This window comes from Pseudonaja textilis, chromosome 12, assembly GCF_049901715.1.
Source record: "Pseudonaja textilis isolate UNSWEBS1 chromosome 12, rPseTex1.2, whole genome shotgun sequence".
NCBI classification, from domain to species: Eukaryota; Metazoa; Chordata; class Lepidosauria; order Squamata; family Elapidae; genus Pseudonaja; species Pseudonaja textilis.
Genome location: NC_142001.1, coordinates 20,215,771 through 20,233,883, shown reverse-complemented (window position 1 = coordinate 20,233,883; position 18,113 = coordinate 20,215,771). Strand labels below are relative to the sequence as shown.

The window sequence follows — 18,113 nt, the reverse complement described above, 5'->3', positions numbered from 1 at the left end:
GGGGCTTGCTGGGAATTTTCTACAGGCATCTTTTGAAAGCATGTGTACATTCAGCCATGTTGTACTCCTCAAATCCTGCTGCAGTTGTAAATCTGCTTTTATACTTTCCTGCACTGGGGTCACAGCAACTGTTTTGGAACACAGCTTCTCCCAAGCAGCATTTTTGCTTCTAGGACAAATGAGCCCTACAGAAGAATGGAATTTAGTCAACTGTATACACTCCATAGACTTTGTTCTTATTTCCCACCAAGTCTTCAATACTATTGTAAATATTCATTCGTATAGTGCTATCAGTGTGTGTGTGTGTGGGGGGGGAGATGTTCCTTAGAAGCATTAAAAAAAGTCACCCCTGCTTCTAAAAAGTTTACTGTCTAAAATTTATTGGGGTGGGGGGGGCAAGAGATGGAGAGGAAGTATGTGAGGTGGAAGACCCTGCTCGTAAGGCATGTATTGTAATCTTGTGCTCACTTGAAACACGCCATCCTAAACATGGCGAGATTTATTTCTGACCAAATGATAGTGTTGCACTTGTTTCAGAAATACCTATAATTCTTGGCTATGCCTGAAAAAGCTCTTTAGTTTTGCTTTTGTTGCATTTTTTAAAATGGGATTAGAACTAATCCAGGATTTATTTTAAATGCAGTCATAAGCATACAAGGAAAAGTGGCTTTTCTGGGTTTCAGACCAACTCTGACTTTTGCCTTTATTCTGCTGGAAAAAGTGTTATCTTTTGAAATATATATGTGTCATCATTCTCCAACCAATTCCTTATTTCTTTGAATTATCAGCCACATTAGCATAGGGCTTCGCTCTTGAAATGTAAGAGATGTGTTCTATTCCATACTGCATAGGGGCTGTCATTTTTATTCTTTAGAATGCACAGAAGCAGTAATGATAACTACAAGTTTATTGTTTCAGATCTCCCCAAAAGCATAATTCTCTGGGCAGAGAACAAAGATACAGCAGATTACAATGGAGATAAGCCCTAGAACACAGATACAGCAACTTGAAAGTTGTAAAATATTATGGTAGTTGCCAAAATACAGTATATTAGGAAATAAAAGAGTAATGATCCAGCACATCTGGTAAAAATGATGTAAGTATCAATGAGTAATTTGAAGGATATCACCATTATTTAATGGAGGCATCTGGAAGAGAACTTTGGATAAATATAACACATGTTCATCCATGTATGGCTGCAAAGAGATAAGTAGTTTGCCTCTTTAGATCCCGCATTCATTTGTTTAGCAATCTCAAGGCAAGCAAACTCTGCAAATTTAAATTTAGAAGGATGGCAGGATTCATCCTGCTGTTTACTAACAGCCTTGAATTGGAACCAGAAACAGAGATAATATTTAACAAGCCCTTCTTGTCTTACCTGCTGAACAAAGGACAGAGTCCCCGATCAATGGGTTTTGCAGCCCACAGGTGTTCTCCCCAGTGGGTGCAGATTAGCACACGCCAAGAGAACCATAGCAACACACACGCAACCCATACCAACGATTTCTGCAAGCGGAAAGCAAAAGGAAGTACAAGCAAGAGGTCAAGTGTCTTTCATAAGGAAGGGCAATTTAACACTTTTATTAATTAAAAAAATGGCCTTTTGTATTTTCAGGCATCTGCCATTGAGAAGAGCAGCACAAAGATTTTTTTAAAAAGTCCTCTTTGGAAGGATTTCTTGTGCTTGCACCCTTCTGCCTACCAATTTCATAGCCCTCTATTCACACTAGTTTACTTCATTGGAGCAAACTAATATCCTGATGAAACAGATTTTTAATTCTTAACAGGGTTTCCTAGTTGGGACCCTGAGACTGGCAAAGGGGAAGCAATAGCAAACCTAAGCAGGTTGGCCTGGTGGCTAAGGCACCAGACTAGAAAGGAGGAGGCTGTGAGTTCAAGTCCTGCCTTACCCATGGAAGCTAGACGGGTGCCTCCTCAGCCCACCTCAGGGTTGTTGTGGGGAAAATAGGAAGAGGAAAGTGTGTTTAGATATGTTCGCTGCCTTGAGTTATTTGTAAGTGATACTAATAAAAATAAATCCCCATCCTTAAGGCACAGTTCCCCAATCTAGGTGCCCTCCTGGTGCATGTTATTAAAAAAAGATCTCCAAATTTCCAGCCCAGATTTTTGACTTTGAGGATCAGAACATTCAGAGAAGGGGGGATGTAAGAAAAACTAAATTTCTGGGTTTGGATGCCGGAAAGAACTGGCTTCTTGAACATAGGAGTGGGCCAGATTAAATCTGATTTATTTAAATACTAAAACACGATCAACCCTCCCTTGAAGCACCACAGTAAAATTAAACTTTTTTAAAAATTAAAACCTTAAAGCATGTCAAAACCTTCAAAACCATGGGGCAAAATTAAACATACTGACCTACAAAGAAAGGGACCAGGGGGCTGCCTCTATTTTATTATTGTTATTATTATTGTTAAGCCACATTTGGGGGGGACCTTCCCCAAACCCGAATTTAGCTGAGAAAGGTTTGGCCAGAGACATCTAGGTGCCTATATTACATTTCTTATTTTATTTATAATCTGATTTATTTTTTATTTTATCCATCTATTTATCCCTCCCTCTCTATCCATCCGTCTCTATCATTCATCTCTGTCTGTCTGTCTGTCATCTCTAGACAGCCAGTGTCTCCATTTTCATTTCATTTCTCTATAATTATTTTTTTATCTATCTATCTATCTATCTATCTATCTATCTATCTATCTATCTATCATCTATCTATCTATCTATCTAGGCAGCCAGTGTCTACATTTCATTTCATTTCTTATTTTTATAATTTATAATCTATTACCTATATCTCTAGGCAGCCAGTGTCTACGTTTCATTTCTCATTTTATTTGTAATTTGTAATGTGATATTTTTTATTGTATCTATGTATCTACCTACCTACCTACCTACCTACCTACCTACCTACCTATCCAGGCATCCAGCGTCTCCCTTTTCATTTCTTTACAATTTACACTATTTATTTATATTTCTATGCCGCCCACCTTCCCCAACCAAGGTGACTCGAAGCGGCTTCCAACCAGGTGATTCACAGGATTTATTGTTTTTTGGGGGGAAGGGAAGCGTCTCATCTGAGGTAAAGCAGCTTTGGCGGGAACCGCCGCTCCTCCCGACCGACCAACGGACCAGGTTGTCCGCCAGGGGCGCCCGCGCGCCCCCCCCCCCCCCCCCCCTCAGCCCCTCCCGGCCGGCCGGCCGCTCTCGCACGTTCGGCGGGGCGGGGCGGGGCGCGGCGCGCGCCTCCTCCCCCCCCCGCTTCCCTCCCTCCCTCCTCCCTCCCGCGAGGAGCAGCAGCAGCAGCAGCAGCAGCCGCGGCGGCAGAAGCGGCCCCGGCACCCTCGGCGGCTGGCGGGGCGGCAGGAGCAGCGCGGCGGCCGCTTTCCCGCCGCCATGGCCGGAAACAGCGGGGCGGCGGCGCCGAAGGCCGTTGCATCGTGGTGAGGCGGACGGGACGGGGGGGTAGGAGGGGGCTCCCTGGCTGCGTTGCCTGGCAACGGGGCGCGTGGAAGTGATGGGGGCTTTCGGTCGTGTGGGGGAGGAGAGGAGAAAGGTAACCCATCCTCCACGGCCGAAGAGGCCTTTTTTTTTTGCCGGGAGGGAGGGAGGCCAAAGCTCGCGGCGAAGGGTCTCTGAGCATGTGCAGAGGGCCTCCATACCCATTCATTGCTCCTTTTGCCCCCCTTGCCCCCAAAGAGTGGACCCTTCCCTCCTGGCCTGTGGGGGGGCGGGGGAGGAAGGGATGGTCAGCAGAAAGCAGGAGGAGAAGGCCATTTTGGGGCGGGGGGGGGCGTGCCAAGGCCTGCAAGGTGCCCTCTGTGCCCTGGCAGACCCTTTCAGTGGGTGGGGTTGTCCCTTGTGTGTGGGGGGGCAGAAAACCCCCCGGGGGGGGGAGGAGAGGAGGAGGAGACCCACCAAGGAGTGGGGGGGGGGGGTCTTCAGGGCTGGCCAGGCACAGAAAGGGCCTTATCAGATCCTCGTCCCCCTCCCCCAAAAAAGACACAACCAGGAGGGGGTCTGGTCCCCCGCCCCATTTACCAGCTGCAGGAAGAAACAGCAGCTGGAAGGAGGGCGAGGTGGGCTCTGCCCCACCCTGGAGGGAGCAATTTTAGGAGGGTGGGGGAAAGCCTGGAGCCAGAAGTGTTTATAATCACACACACGCACGCACGCACCTCTGTCGGTGTTGTTGGGGGGGTCCTTTTAAAGGCCTCAGTTGGAGGGTTGTGGGTGGATGTAGGTGTGAGTAGGTGGGCGCCACCCAGGTGCCAAACAGGATGTTCCCCCCCCCCCCACCCCGCCTGTCCCAGAGCAACAAGTTTTGCCTGCCCGGCAGCCTGAACAGGGACGATGCTTTTAGAAAAGAGAGAGAGAGGGAGAGGGATCCCTGCAGAAAAGACCCCAAGATCCCCTTCCCCAGAATCCTGGAAAGCCGCTGTGCCTGGTGGGTCGGATCCTGCCTGGCAAACAGGCACACGCCGCCCTTCGTCAGGCACGTGCTGAGAGGAGCCACTTCCTGCTCCAGGCTTGGAGAAAGAGAGACCGGGGTCTGCTGGGCGAAACCCCTTCCGCCCTTTGCCTGGGGGCTGGTGGGAGGAAGATGAAGGTCCCAAATCTCCAGGCGTTAGGAAAGGCAGAACTTGGTCATTGCAAACCCCAGTAATGCATCACTATTATCATTATTATTATTATTATTAAAATGCAGGAGATCATATTAGATCTCGGACGTGGGTGCTTCCTCACCTGGGCGGGGGGCTCTTTTCCTGTCTGAGATTCTGTTTTGATTTTATTTTTAACTGGGGAGGTGGGGGGCGGGGATAATCTTTCAGGAAGCATCGAGGCTGTTCCAACAGATTTGATAAGGAGAGAAAAATATCAGCTATAAAGTGGAGGGATTTTTTTGAAGCCATCCCAAGTCGTGTGCACCCAAGAGGCTAATGGTTAGGAGACATTTATCGTAACCAGACGCTCTTCTTTTAAGGTGAAGATTGCTGTCCCTGTGTGGTATATCTCATTTTCCCCTCCATTCTGTTAAATCTGTAGAAGTAACCTAGCGCTTCGAACCTGAGGTGGAAAGGTCTGTCCTATCAAAGTCCCCCAAGTAGAACTCTGTAAACTTCCAAGCTGCTTTTTATTAGTTTATTAGTGTATTGTTTTCATGGTCCCTTTTTTTAAACAAAGATAAGAGCCCATGGCTGGGGAAGAGACAGTAAACTGATCTGGAAAGATACTAATAATGAAAGAAGTGATGTAAGAGTTTATAAAACCCCAGAGTAATCGGAATTTTACTGCTTATTAATCATGGCAGTTTCTATATTGCTTTTCAAATTGACCTCGAAAGTTCTGCAGAACCTTTCTCAAAGAGATGTTGACTGCAAGGAATTCCTTCTCTAGTTATATATTGCTGCTCAGGTGACATATCAGCACGCAGGATATTGGATAAAAAAGCCAGGTGTGTGTGTGTGTGTGTGTGTGTGTGAGCCTCGCCATTGATACGGTATCCCTTCCAGCACATGTTTTGCATAAGCTGAAATATATAGCTCTGAGGATAGCGGAACGCTGCTGCTTGCTTCTGTTTAAAAGTGAAAGCTTTTTTCTTTCTTTTTTTTTTATGGCATCTGAACTTGTCCGGTACCGTTTGATGTACTGAATCATGGCTTGGATATATGTTACAAATTATTTAACATTTGCTAAAGGGCTCTCTTTGCATTGGGGTCCCATTGGGGTCCCAAAGGGTGGAATCTTTGCAAACTCGCTTGCCTCTTTCAGTAAAACGTGGGTCACAGACCACGATGCTCTCTCTGTGTGGGATGCAGCTTTTCTCGTTGACCAGATGTTATCCGCACTCTGAAATGCGCTTTTAATGGAAACGCAGCCTGTAATGATGATCAGGGTCCAGCCGGTGCGTTTTTTTCTGTGGCACGCTGAGTTCCCGGTTAAGTAAGACGGGCTTGGCAGCGCCGCAAGTAGAAATGGCTTCTTTGGGTGGCCGGACCAGAAAGTGCCTGGATAGAGGAAAGGTGTGGCAGCGAGGAGGCTGTCAAAAACAGTCTGGCGATTAAACTTTAGCCCAGGGAGCCTTGCCAGCCTGCATTTTAATGCTATTTGCACCGAGCTGCTTTTGCATAAACGTTTCTTTTTCACGGAGCCAGAAATTACGGCTTGCCCAACTCCCAACTTGCTCAGCTAACCGTCCCCTGCATTGTTTCCCAGCAGGAAATATCGTGTTTTCCCCCCCCCCCTTTAAGTGACATACGCCCTTCTTCACACGAATGAAGGAACCCTGAATCGTCCAGGTTGCCTGCAGCAGTGAATCCGCTGCCCCTTTGTCTCAAAGAATCAAATCATTCCGAAAAGGGGCAAAAAATGCCACATATCCCCCGAGACTTTCGGGCCCCACCCCAGAATGCCAAGCGTGCAAACCCCCCCCAGGCCACCGGTTCACGGCTTCAGGTGGGAGAAAACCCAGAGTCCTGGTTTCTAATGTCATCGTGTGCTACCTCCCCGCCACCTTTTTTTGTTTTTTTAGATTGGAGATGATGAACAAGGGTACGACCTGGATTTGTTCTGCATCCCCAAACATTACGCAGAAGATTTGGAAAAAGTCTACATTCCTCACGGACTAATCTTGGACAGGTTGGTCTGACCGGCAGGGTCTGTCCCGAAATGCAGGTTTCCCTGCATGCTACGGCAGGGGCTCCTTGGCTTACAACCACAGCGGAGGGCCGGCATTTAGGTTGCTCAGCAGGGACGGTTGTTAAAGCGAGTTTTGCCCCAACTCGGGGCCTTTCTTACCAAGGGAATCCCTGCAGTCATTAAGTGAGGGACATGGTTGTTGAGTGAATCTGGCTTTGCTTGTCAGGAGATCGCAAAAGGGGGGGATTGCCTCACACACACACACCCCACACACCCCACCCCATGGGATACTGTGACCATCATAAATAGGAGCCAGTTGCCAAGTGTCCAAAATTTTGATCACCTGACCATGGGATTGGTTGTAACTGTGAAAAACGGCCATAAGTCTCCTTTTCAGCAGTGCCATTCTAACTTTGACCGGCCACTAAACGAACGGTTGTAAGTCGAGGGCCAACTGTACAAGCTTGCTTTAAGGAAGCTTCCCTGATGAAGAGTTACGAAGTTTGCTCCTCTGCACCTGAAGGTGTGTATAAATTTGGCAAGGAGCATAAGCGGGAGGCCCCACCCGCGCAGGACTCTGTCCCCTGAAACGGAGACAGTGCTGGCTAAGGTGCAGCATGTGGCACTTCTGCTAGATTGGTGACGATAAAACGAGGCCAGCCGTTCGCCAGCCTCCCCGCCACAAATGGCAAGGCAAACATTGTACAGCTAAAAATCTCCCCAGGATTAATCTTTCGTTTTATCCCTACTAAGCAGATGCCTAGCAATCTGGGCAAATGTAATACAGCTTCTGCAACTGCCCAATCAATTTTTCTTCTCATAAGTAAGGTCCTCTTTACTAACCATATATGTGTGGCGGTTCGGCGGTTCGAATCCCTAGCGCCACGTCACGGAGTGAGCTCCCCTTAACTTGTCCCAGCTTCTGCCAACCTAGCAGTTTGAAAGCACGTAAAAAATGCAAGTAGAAAAATAGGGTCCCCTTTGGTGGGAAGGGAACAGCGTTCTGTGCACCTTTGAAGGCGTTTAGTCTGCCAGCCACATGACCAGGGAGACGTCTTCGGACAGCACTGGCTCTTCTTTGGGTTTGTAACGGAGATGAGCAGCGCTCCCTACAGCCGGGAACGAGTAGCACAAATGTGCAAGGGGAACCTTTACATACATACATATATACATAGTGTTTGTGTGTGTACAGGGGGGAGGGGTAGATGGATATAGACATATAGATATAAAAATATATAAAAATGTAAAACAAAGGGTTTTAATCTTGGTCCACTTTATTAAGATTTGTAGACTTCAACTCCCAGAATTCTCCAGCCACCCGCATCTGCTTGGATGGGGAATTCTGGGAGTTGAAGTCCATAAGTGGTCAAGGTTGGACACACACACACACACACACCAATGTAGGATGTAAAGGAAGCAGGTGTATAAACATGCGTGGCAAGCTTTGCTATAGTGGCCTGCCGTTGTGCCACACCTCGAAAGCATGGCTCTCCAATCCGAAGGCATTTCTCCACTTTGCTCTTGAATTCCTGGACAGCCCCGGCAATTTGGCCGTTGCAAAGCCTGACTCCCTTTCCTTTCCAACAACCTCGCTGCCCGATACCTTCCGTAGGTTGTCTGGTCAACTATCTGGAGGCTGAGATTTGCTTTGGCACAAGCTCCCTGGAAGATCTAAGGCTGTTTGGCAGCACCACGATTAGATTAACCTTGGCAAGTGAGAAAAAAGCCGGCATGTCATTGACCAGCCGGTCAACAGTCAGGTTCACTGTCAGATGGGAGGTTCCAAAAAAACAAAAAACAAAGAAGAAGGCCGTGTTTGTTTATTCTTGCCACCTTTGTTTCCTCAAACTGGGTTGAAGCCCCTGGCTTACCTGGGGTGCAAACCCCGAGGGTCTCTGTACAGGTAGTCCCGGACTTACAATACTTCATTTAGTAGTGATTGTTCGAAGCTACAGCGGGGACAATCCAGGTTCACTCATCAACCATGTTGCTAACTTGACAACTGCAGCAATGCCGGAAAAGCTGCAACGTGGGGTTTTTTCCTCCCATTAACAGACCGTTTCGGTTAGCGACAGAAATGTTGGGCTCAGTTGTGTGTGTGTGTGTGGGGGGGGTACTTGTAGTAAATCTCGATTTTCTCACTCCTTTCTTTCCCGCTCCCATAGGACGGAGAGGTTAGCCCGGGAAATTATGAAAGCCATGGGGGGCCACCACATTGTGGCTCTCTGCGTGCTGAAGGGAGGCTACAAATTTTTTGCCGATTTACTGGATTATATCAAAGCTCTGAATCGGAACAGCGACAAATCCATTCCGATGACTGTCGACTTCATCCGCCTGAAGAGCTACTGTGTAAGTTGGTCTGTTGGAGACGTGTTTTTTTTTTTAAATTCGTGGCTTATTGTCAGCTGGAATTGGGGTGGGGGCTACAATTGGGGGGGGGGAGACGAAACAGGCAGTTATTTGAAAACAATTTATGGTCCTTCTGCCTCCTTCAAATCTTACTGTGAACATGCAATCCAATCGTGGATGAACTGTGGTTGGCTTTTTGCTTCAAAGCAAACAAGGGCAAACATCTCAGGTTGGGGTGAGAAACAACCTCAACAGAAGGATGAAAACAGTGCCTCTTTTCTTTTAAAAAATAAATAAATTTTATTGAATAAATTTTAAAAACAGTTGAACACAGTGTGACCTTCTTGGCCACCATTTTGGCCACACAAGCTGTAGTATAGAGATACACATAACAGTTAATTTCCTTTTTCTCTTATGTTATTAGTATGATGCTAGCTGCATTATTTCTGTTTACATTTATCTACGATTATATACATATTAACAACCATCTTTTATACTCATGCATTCATGTCATCTCATATTTGTCCATTATATTCCATTCTCCTTGGGTTACAAAACTTTAGCTTTCGTTCCTATAAAGCGTCAACCCTTTCTTTCTTTTTCCTTGACTCCAGCCATTGATACATTTTACTCCAGACTTCATAATTCTCTGTCTCACCCTTATCTTTGATTTCTAAAGTTAGTCTGTCCATCTTTGCACGGACTAATATTTTCCTTATTAGTTCACTTTCTGTAGGGGTATCTTCATTCTTCCAGTTTTGGACATACACCAGTTTCGCAGCTGTTATTATATGTATCCTAATACTATGTATCATATAATATAAAAACAGTGTCTCTCTGTGAGCAGTCTGTGCACATTTTCCTGGGCCTAAACCCCATCTAAATGAGTGGGGCTTACCTTGGACTCTGTGTGCATTAAGATCTGTAGGATTAGGCAGGAAAAATAAAAACCCTTGTTTGCAGGATTATGACGGCTAAGAAAACATGACTTTTCCTTTTGCTATGAGGGGGATGAAGCCACAGGCTTGCTAATGTTTGAAAAGTTTCCATTTCAAAAAAGGCTATGGTTTGTTTGTTTGTTTTTTTCCTTTCCTGGAGGTTTCTGTACTATTAATAACAGCTTTACTTCTTTTTTTCTCTCTTTCCTGACTAAACTTAGAATGACCAGTCAACCGGCGATATAAAAGTAATTGGCGGGGATGACTTATCAACCTTGACTGGGAAGGTATGTCCCAAAAGAAGACGTGGATACGGAGGCTTCTGGAAAAAAAGGGATAGGCAATGCTATGTGCATCAGCAAAATGTACTTAAAATGAAATGCAATTAAGGTGTGAAAGTATTTCATTAAAAAAAAAAATTCAATGCAAAAAATGTTGCCAAGTTTCCCTTGGAATTCTGGCTTTGTCAGAAAGCTTTGCTAGCTAATCATGGGGGTTCTTTCTGCCCCAGCAAATTCTGCAGTTGTGAGGATACGGTGACTCTGGTGAGGGGAGCAGGGTGCACATTTTTATATTTCTGTGTTTATAAACACAGAAATGGTGCTCTTGTTCCTTTAAGAAAGGAAGGAGATGACCTCAGAAAAAATAAAAGCAAGGGGTACCTATGTTGGCCCACATCACTGCAGCTTTGAACACCAGATCCTGGGATCAAAAAGAAATAGACATTACTTTGAGCAGATTTTCCTAAAACCTTCCAGATGTCTCAAATGATCCCTTTTCTAAGTTCAGCCAGAGAGTTCCTGACTTTAAAGTTGTTCTCTAGATGTATGTTCAAAAACATTTGTTAGTTTTGGCCATGAGAAAGTACTTAAACCACTTCAAAAATGCTAGCTAACTAAAAGCATTTAGGATGTGCTTCTAAGGCGTTTAATTCAATGTCTTTCCTAGTTTTAATTCTTACTGCTTTGTGGTTAGACGTTTTATGTTTGAACTTAATTGTTTAAAGTCCCAAAGAATGTGCTAATGAGCTCTTAATAACTTGTATATTTTAAACACCAGGAACAATTTGTAGCCATTTTCTCCTTGCCTGTTTTACTGATGGGGCATTTACCTATAATTATGTGGTAGTTAATTAGTTTTTTAAAAATTGGGGGGGGGGGATTGGAAAAATAGAAGTTTGAGTTCAAAACGGAACTAAAATTACTGATGTCTTTCTGTCTTTTCTTTTTCAGAATGTCTTGATTGTAGAAGTAAGTACTTCAGTGGGCAGGTACTACCTTTATGTATGTTTTGGGGCCCGTTGCCTTGAGTTCCACTGATTCCTTCCAAGGTCTGAGTAAGCTGTATGTGGGTTAGAATCTTCTTGCAGTTGCAAATTTCAAGGCCACTTCAAACCTATCAATTTCTTCCAAACGGGGATGAGGAAAATGGTTGAAATATTCTTGTTGAAACAAGATTTATTAACTATCTTTGTGACCAAATGCACATTAATAATTCACGCTCAAGTTTACTTTGTAAAAGGCCCCATAAAGAGATGATCAAGTTTTAGTCCTGTATTTCAAGCCCCGAAGCTATCTCCTTTTATAGATACGTTATCTTTATTATTAGTTTTTTCTAGGCCTAATATGCCCCAATGCAGCATTAGTTTTATTCTGGCCAGTCACTCACCCGAGTGTGATATCCTTTGCTGTACTTTTCCTCCAAAAACAAGCTGTTGTGTGACCCCTTGGTTTGTTTCCTCCTCAGGACATCATCGACACAGGGAAGACAATGCAGACTCTCCTGTCTCTGCTCCAGCAGTACAATCCAAAGATGGTCAAAGTAGCAAGGTCAGAGCTTGTCCCCGGGTCACTTTTGAAAGCCCCCTCCACCCCACCCCCAGCCTGAAGTGATCCGACTTCAGGGAAAGACTTCAGCTAACATATCCGAGCAGAGGAGGTAATTTTTGGCTCAGGTGGTCCGCCATTGTTTCCCTTACAAAAACAATAAGAGCTTGCAACGTGGTCTTGTCTGCCTGCTTCACTGAACCAGGGTCTAATAACAGAAGATTGGGAGGAGGGGGGGTTATCAGTGTCCTTCACGCACAGCCCTCGAAAGACCCGTCTTCTACGTTTACGATCCCTCCACATTCTCTCTCCAGAAGCTGCGGTAAATTAGAACTATTTTATGTACTGTATCCGTCTTTGCTGGCCTCACTGCGATCAACTTCGAAAGGAGCTGGTCTTGCAGGCTGATGAACTAAAAGGGCAGGTGGTCCCTTTGGAGGGGCTTCCTTCTCTCCCATCGGAGAACCTGTAATTAGTCTGGCCCTTCCTCAAGGCCTCTGATTTTGAGAAAGGCCCGGAATGATGAGTGGGGCTAAAGGCAGAGGTCTCCAAACTTGGCAACTTTAAGGCTTGTGGACTTCAACTCCCAGAATTCTCCAGCTGGAGAATTCTGGGAGTTGAAGTCCACAAGCCTTAAAGTTGCCAAGTTTGAGGACCCCTGGGCTAAGGTGTCCCTAACAATGCCGGCTGCTTCCCCTCCTCTCTACCCACGCGAAGGGAGATCGGAGGAAACCTCGTCCAGGAGCTGCATGGAGCAGGACTTGCGAAGAGGGTCCATTTCCCAAATCTGGCTGGAGACTTTACAGGCTTTCTTTCCCCTTTGAGCCAGGAAGTCACTCCGCCTTTTAAGGCTCCACCACGGCCCTTCGCAAGGCGAGTGCAACTGCTGGCCCGAACCAGGGACGTCACTGTTGATTCAAGCTGCTCCCTGCCAGTTTCAGTTGCCTTTAACAAGCCGCTCCGAGTCTTGGTCACGTTCTGACCTTGACCAAGCATGCAGCACTGATAGCAGGCAAGCCGTCGCTGAACCGGCTTCTGTACAGTAGAGATAAACACACAGCCCCTCCACCACACACACACACACACACACACACAACCACACTCTTAACTTGTGAGGCTTGTGGAAAATAAATGCATCAGGCAGCGTATGTGGGCCAAGTCACTCTTTCCTGCCGCTGTGAAGCAGAGGCTGATATGCAGGGACGAAGTGGGGAAGCGTTTCCCCCTTTTTTCCTCCTGCCCCAGTTAAGGAGGCAGCAGAGGCCCTTCGCCTCTTCCTCTGCTGAGGCCTGAGCCAAGAAACGGCCTTTGTGTACGCCTAAAACTCCATCCGGAGGGTTCCATCTGGCTCTGGGTGGGCTGTTCATTTTTGGCTGCACCTGCGAGGAAGGGCAGAACGTAAACCTGAGCTCAGAGGTGTCCAACCTTGGCAACTTTTAAGACTTGTGGATTTAAAACTCTCCGATGGCCCAGGAGAATTGGCAGCTGAAGTCCGCAGGTTGCCAGACTTGAACAATCCTGCCTTAGCCGGCGTGGAATGTACGGATTCCCTTATCATTTTTGGTCCTTATCAGTTCCATGAGCTGACTTTTGGTTTGGCTTATTTCTTTTTTTCTTTTTTCTTTTTTCTTTTTTTGACAGCTTGTTGGTGAAAAGGACACCCCGAAGTGTAGGATACCGGCCTGATTGTAAGTGACTCTTGTGTAAGCTGGAGTGTAATCCTAGAGGCCCGGGGATTAAGGGAAGGTCGCTGAGACCAGGAATCGGTGGGCTGAAACTAGTCAGCGAAGGGAGGCTCCGGTGACAAAGGACGGAGCTGGCTCACAATAACAGCTTTTCTGTGCCTTGAAAAATCCAGTTGTTGGCTGTGTGTTTATAGGCAAAACTAAGCCAAAGCAGCTAAGAGTGTAAGCCAGAGCTCAGCCCCCTTCTGTTTAAAAGAGATTTACTCCCTAATGACCACGTTTAGGATTTCAGCTTAGCCACATTGGGGTCAAGCATGATTTTGCAGTGTGTGTGTGTGTGTATTGGCTCTTAATTTGGGGGGAGCTCTTCCAACTTCCTTCTCCTTTTACACCCGGTGGAACTTCAAGTGACATTAGGAAAATAGCCACCTGTTTAATTTACTGGCTTATGATAACAAACCTGGTTTTATTTTAATTTTTAAAAAAGGTCCGTGACGTTTTGCTCTTTTTAACGAGGAGCTCCGGTCAATGCCAAGTGGCGCCATCGTTGAGATTTACGAACACGGTTGTCCCCAGTTCTGCCTAAGTTTTAACCTGCTTTATTGTGGTTCTTTCCAGTCGTTGGTTTTGAAGTGCCGGACAAGTTTGTGGTTGGATATGCTCTAGATTATAACGAATACTTCAGAGATTTGAACGTAAGTGATCGACACAGGTGACCTGGTTAAAAAAGAAAAAAAAAGCACAGATTTTCACCCCTGCCTTTGCTCTGCTTCTCTTAGCGCCCGGAAGGGGTCAAAAGGAGGCAGCAGAAACGGATTTCTTTTCTTTTTTTGCCTTGGGGAAACAAGGTTGGGAATGTCTGGAGTCTTGTGGCGACTCAGAGGGCCCCCAAGCTACCTTTCCCAGTTTGATTGTGGCTTCCCACAGTTTGGTACGGAGCAAACCGACCAAGATCGCCAAACACGAGGCGGCTTCTTGGCAAAGCAACGGTCAGAATTCAAGGACTCTGCAGGTAGCCCCAGACTTTAAAAGCCCAGTTTGGACGAGGGTTCCTTTTGCTAAAGAAAGAGGGGGCTAAGCAAGCGAGGCAGCCAAGCTTGCAGTTGTTAAGTGAAGCACACAGTCATTAAGTGAATCTGGCTCCCCCAGTGGCTTTGCTTGCCAGAACAGAAGCCATCTGGGAAGGTTGCGGTGGAGATCATGTGTCTCTGGCATGCGGCAACCATGCACCCCGCTGGTTGCCCAGTGCCCAAATTTTGACCGCATGACCCGTTGAGAACGCTACAAACTGTTGTAAGTGTGAGGACCGTCCCAGTGCCATTGTGGCTCCAAACATGAGATGGCTGCAGATGGAGGGCCACCCATCAAACCAGGAAGAGCACGGAGTTTATTTTGAGCCCGGCCGCCCTGTGACGTCCCTTGGGGTGGGGGTGAGGTGGGTATTTGCATCCCCCGCGCCCCAAAAGTTGGCTTTCGCGGGGAGAATCGGCAAAAGGCTCGTCTCCTCTCGCTCCTTATGAATTTTGGAAGCCTTTGACGCTCCTTGTCTTCCACCAGCACATCTGCGTGATCAGCGAGACCGGGAAGGAGAAGTACAAGGCGTGATCCCGGACGGTGTCTTCAGAAGCGCAGCGAGACCGTGAAGCTGACCTCTGGCGGCCCCCTCTCTCTCTCTCTCCCTCTCTGCCTCTCGGCCCAAAACGGCAGCTTCGGATTGTGGAGTGGTTCCCCCTGCGCTTCTCTCGTCGTAGCCTCTTGCTTTATAACTTATTGCATGTACCGCATGGGAGAATCGTCTTGATCCTTTGCATCTGGGAAGTCAAAAAAGGAGATTTCCGCTTTCCCCCCCTTTTTTTTTTAAATTTGCACTATGCGTCTCCTCCTCCTAGCCAGTCCCTCCTTTGAGAAAAACAGATCTCTCTCTCTCTCTTTCCTTCCTTCCTTCCTTCCTTCCTTTCTTTCTTCCTTCCTTTTTCCTTCTTTTTCCTTCCTTTTTCTTTCTTTCTTTCTTTCTTTCTTTCTTTCTTTCTTTCTTTCTTTCTTTCTTTCTTTCTTTCTTTCTTTCTTTCTTTCTTTCTTTCCCTTTCCCTCTCCCCTCTTTTTGAAAACCTCATCAGTTCATGAAATAGCTCCAAGTACTGTAAATGTATAAGGCATTTTAAGATGGGAAAATCTATATTAGTAATATTTTTTAAAAAAACAAGTAATTTAAGTTTTATATTGTAATGGAATGTAATTGAGATTTGTGGGGGGGGAGAGAGGGGGGTGATCCATGGGTTGCTGCTTCAGGGGCGGGAAGGGGGCCCACAGAGCCCCCTGGATTGGGTGGGTTTGGGTGTCCTCGAAAGGAGCATCGATGCTCTTCTGCTGGGCCGCTTCCCAAGAGTTGCTTCAGTTGCCTGTGGCAGAGTTAAAAGAAAAGAGTCGGTTTGCGTCTGGAGGGGGGAAAAATGCGGCAGCGTCACCGAAAGTTGAGGATTTGAGCGCACTGGCGTCCTTTGGCTAAAGGCTGAGCGAAGGAAAAGCGGCGTCCATCCATCCATCCATCCAGCCGGCAACACTCAAGTCCCGTTCCCCCCACCCCAGGCTTGTGCGCCTCGGTCATCCTTCCTCCATCAGCTGAGTTGCGTTGCCTTTCGCACCCGGACTCATCGTCTCGGTATTTTGTGTCGTTGGTTTAAAAAGAAAAACAAAGAAACAAACAACCCACGATTGTAACGCTGACCCTTTGAGGTGCACAAAGTGGATGTACTTTAAAAAAATAAAATAAAAGCTCTTTCTCCAAAGAGGCTGCCCAGGCAGCTGTGAGCTGGCTCCACCGTACACTTAAAGCAACCACCTGCTGTGCCCTCGCTTTTTTTCTTTGCCTCAGTTTCCCCGTCCTCGTCCCAGGCCAATGATTTCAGGGAAGAATTGGGGCCTACTTGGGCAGTGGGGGGCAAGAGGAGTGGTGATTGGCCCTGTGGGGAAAACCCTGCTGGCTTCTGGCAAAGTCAACAGGCATTGGGCAATTCCTCCCGAGAAAGCCACCTGTCAGACGGAGGAGCCCTTGTCGTCTTCACAGTTGTCAGTCCCCGAGTTGTGTCAAGACTCTTCACAACCCCATAGGCCACTGCCTGCCAGCCCCTGCCCCCCTTCCTCCTCCAGTGTCTCCCTGAGTTTGCCCAAAACACGTTTATTGCATCTAAGACCCTAACCCAGAACTCTCCAAACTTGGCAGCTTCCAACTCCCAGAATCCCTCCTCAAGTCATGTTAGCTGAGGAATTCTGGCAGTTGGAAGCCCACCAGTCTTCAACTTGCCACGTTTGGAGACCCCGGCTCTTGAGCTTCCTGGATTGCCCTAAACCAAGGTATCTCAGCCTTGACCGCTTGAAGACGGGTGGACTTCAACTCCCAGAATTCCTGAGCTGACATGGCTGGAGGAGGGATTCTGGGAGTTGAAGTCCACAAGCCTTAAAAGCTGCCAAGTTTGAAGACACATGGTCTAACTTCTGCTATCCCCTTCTAGTCTTCAGCCATTCTCAGCATCAGGGTCTTTTCCCATGACTTCCCAGTTCATCCCAGCCTGTGTTTCAGGATATATTGGGGTGGGGTGGGGGTCTTGGCTAATTGGCTAATTCTGATGTCTCTTTAAAAAAATTACAAGTGCCTAGAAAAATGTAGGGGCCATTTTTGTCCTTCCAATCAGCCCTTCAAAAAAGAGGTTTCCATTATTTTCTGCCCCACTTCAGGATGGTGGTTTTTAAAATAAGTTTTAAGCACTTTTGTTTCATGGGCTGTTTTCGCCACTACTGGCTGCAGAAGGGTGACCTCTGCTGTTCTTTGGGCTGGAACACATTTGCAGCAGCAGCAGCAGCATCGCATTCAAAGGGGCTGCATGCGATGTGGCTCACTCACTGTGGAAGCCAGGTGGATCCTGTCACAGAAAAGTCAGGATCTTGCAGCGATGCCCTCTCACGCACGCACACATATACACACACACAGGTGATCCGTTGGTTCCTGTGCCTGGAATTGGGGGAATGTTCAGGGTTATGTTCAACCAGTGTGGTTGGTTTGGGGCCTAATGTGACGCATGGTTTAGTACCACCTATGAGGTAGGCTGCAAGTTGCTTCTCAAACCAGGGCTAAGAGCCTCCATTGCAGATTCAGGCTTGGCTTGTGCAAGGTTTATTTAAAACAGACTTTGTCGCTTGAGTCTCATGGGTTTGTACAACAAATGAGAGCAAATAGCTTCACACTCCATGCTGAGTAAAACTTAGCTACTTAACTGAGGGACTGAATCCTGTCTTTGCATTCTAGGAGGAAAAAAGTGGACGTCCTACGTTATTTGGCAGTTCCACATTTTACAATCCTGCGGTGGCATGGACCTGCCCGTGTCAGCGTAATTATGTTCCACGCCACTATTGGCAGGATTAGACCAATCCTGGGGCAGAATCCTTTCTCACAGGCTCCGATGCTGAAATTCTACTTTGCCGCAGGAGGTGATGTATCACCCAGAGCTGTTTGGGATTGTCTGTAGAGATTCTCCGTCATCATCCAGGTCCTGGTTGTCCCAAAAGTGCTTTTTTTTTTTCAGGAGGCAACTGGACTTTCTGGGGTTTTTTTTTTCTTTTGAAGAGGTTTCCCTTCTCATCCAAGAAGCTTCTTCAGCTCTGACTGGATG

General features: G+C 46.8%; 1 protein-coding gene across 1 annotated transcript; it reads left to right on the top strand.

Moving 5' to 3' along the window:
- The first annotated feature begins 1,291 nt into the window (after positions 1 to 1,291).
- HPRT1 (hypoxanthine phosphoribosyltransferase 1) lies at positions 1,292 to 16,284 on the top strand. The gene is made up of 10 exons (XM_026716542.2): positions 1,292 to 1,529; positions 3,313 to 3,458; positions 6,545 to 6,651; positions 8,817 to 9,000; positions 10,160 to 10,225; positions 11,171 to 11,188; positions 11,685 to 11,767; positions 13,406 to 13,452; positions 14,068 to 14,144; positions 15,007 to 16,284. The coding sequence occupies exons 1-10, from the start codon at positions 1,292 to 1,294 to the stop codon at positions 15,052 to 15,054; spliced, it is 1,014 nt and encodes a 337-aa protein (XP_026572327.2). The 3' UTR covers positions 15,055 to 16,284.
- Positions 16,285 to 18,113: the final 1,829 nt, after the last annotated feature.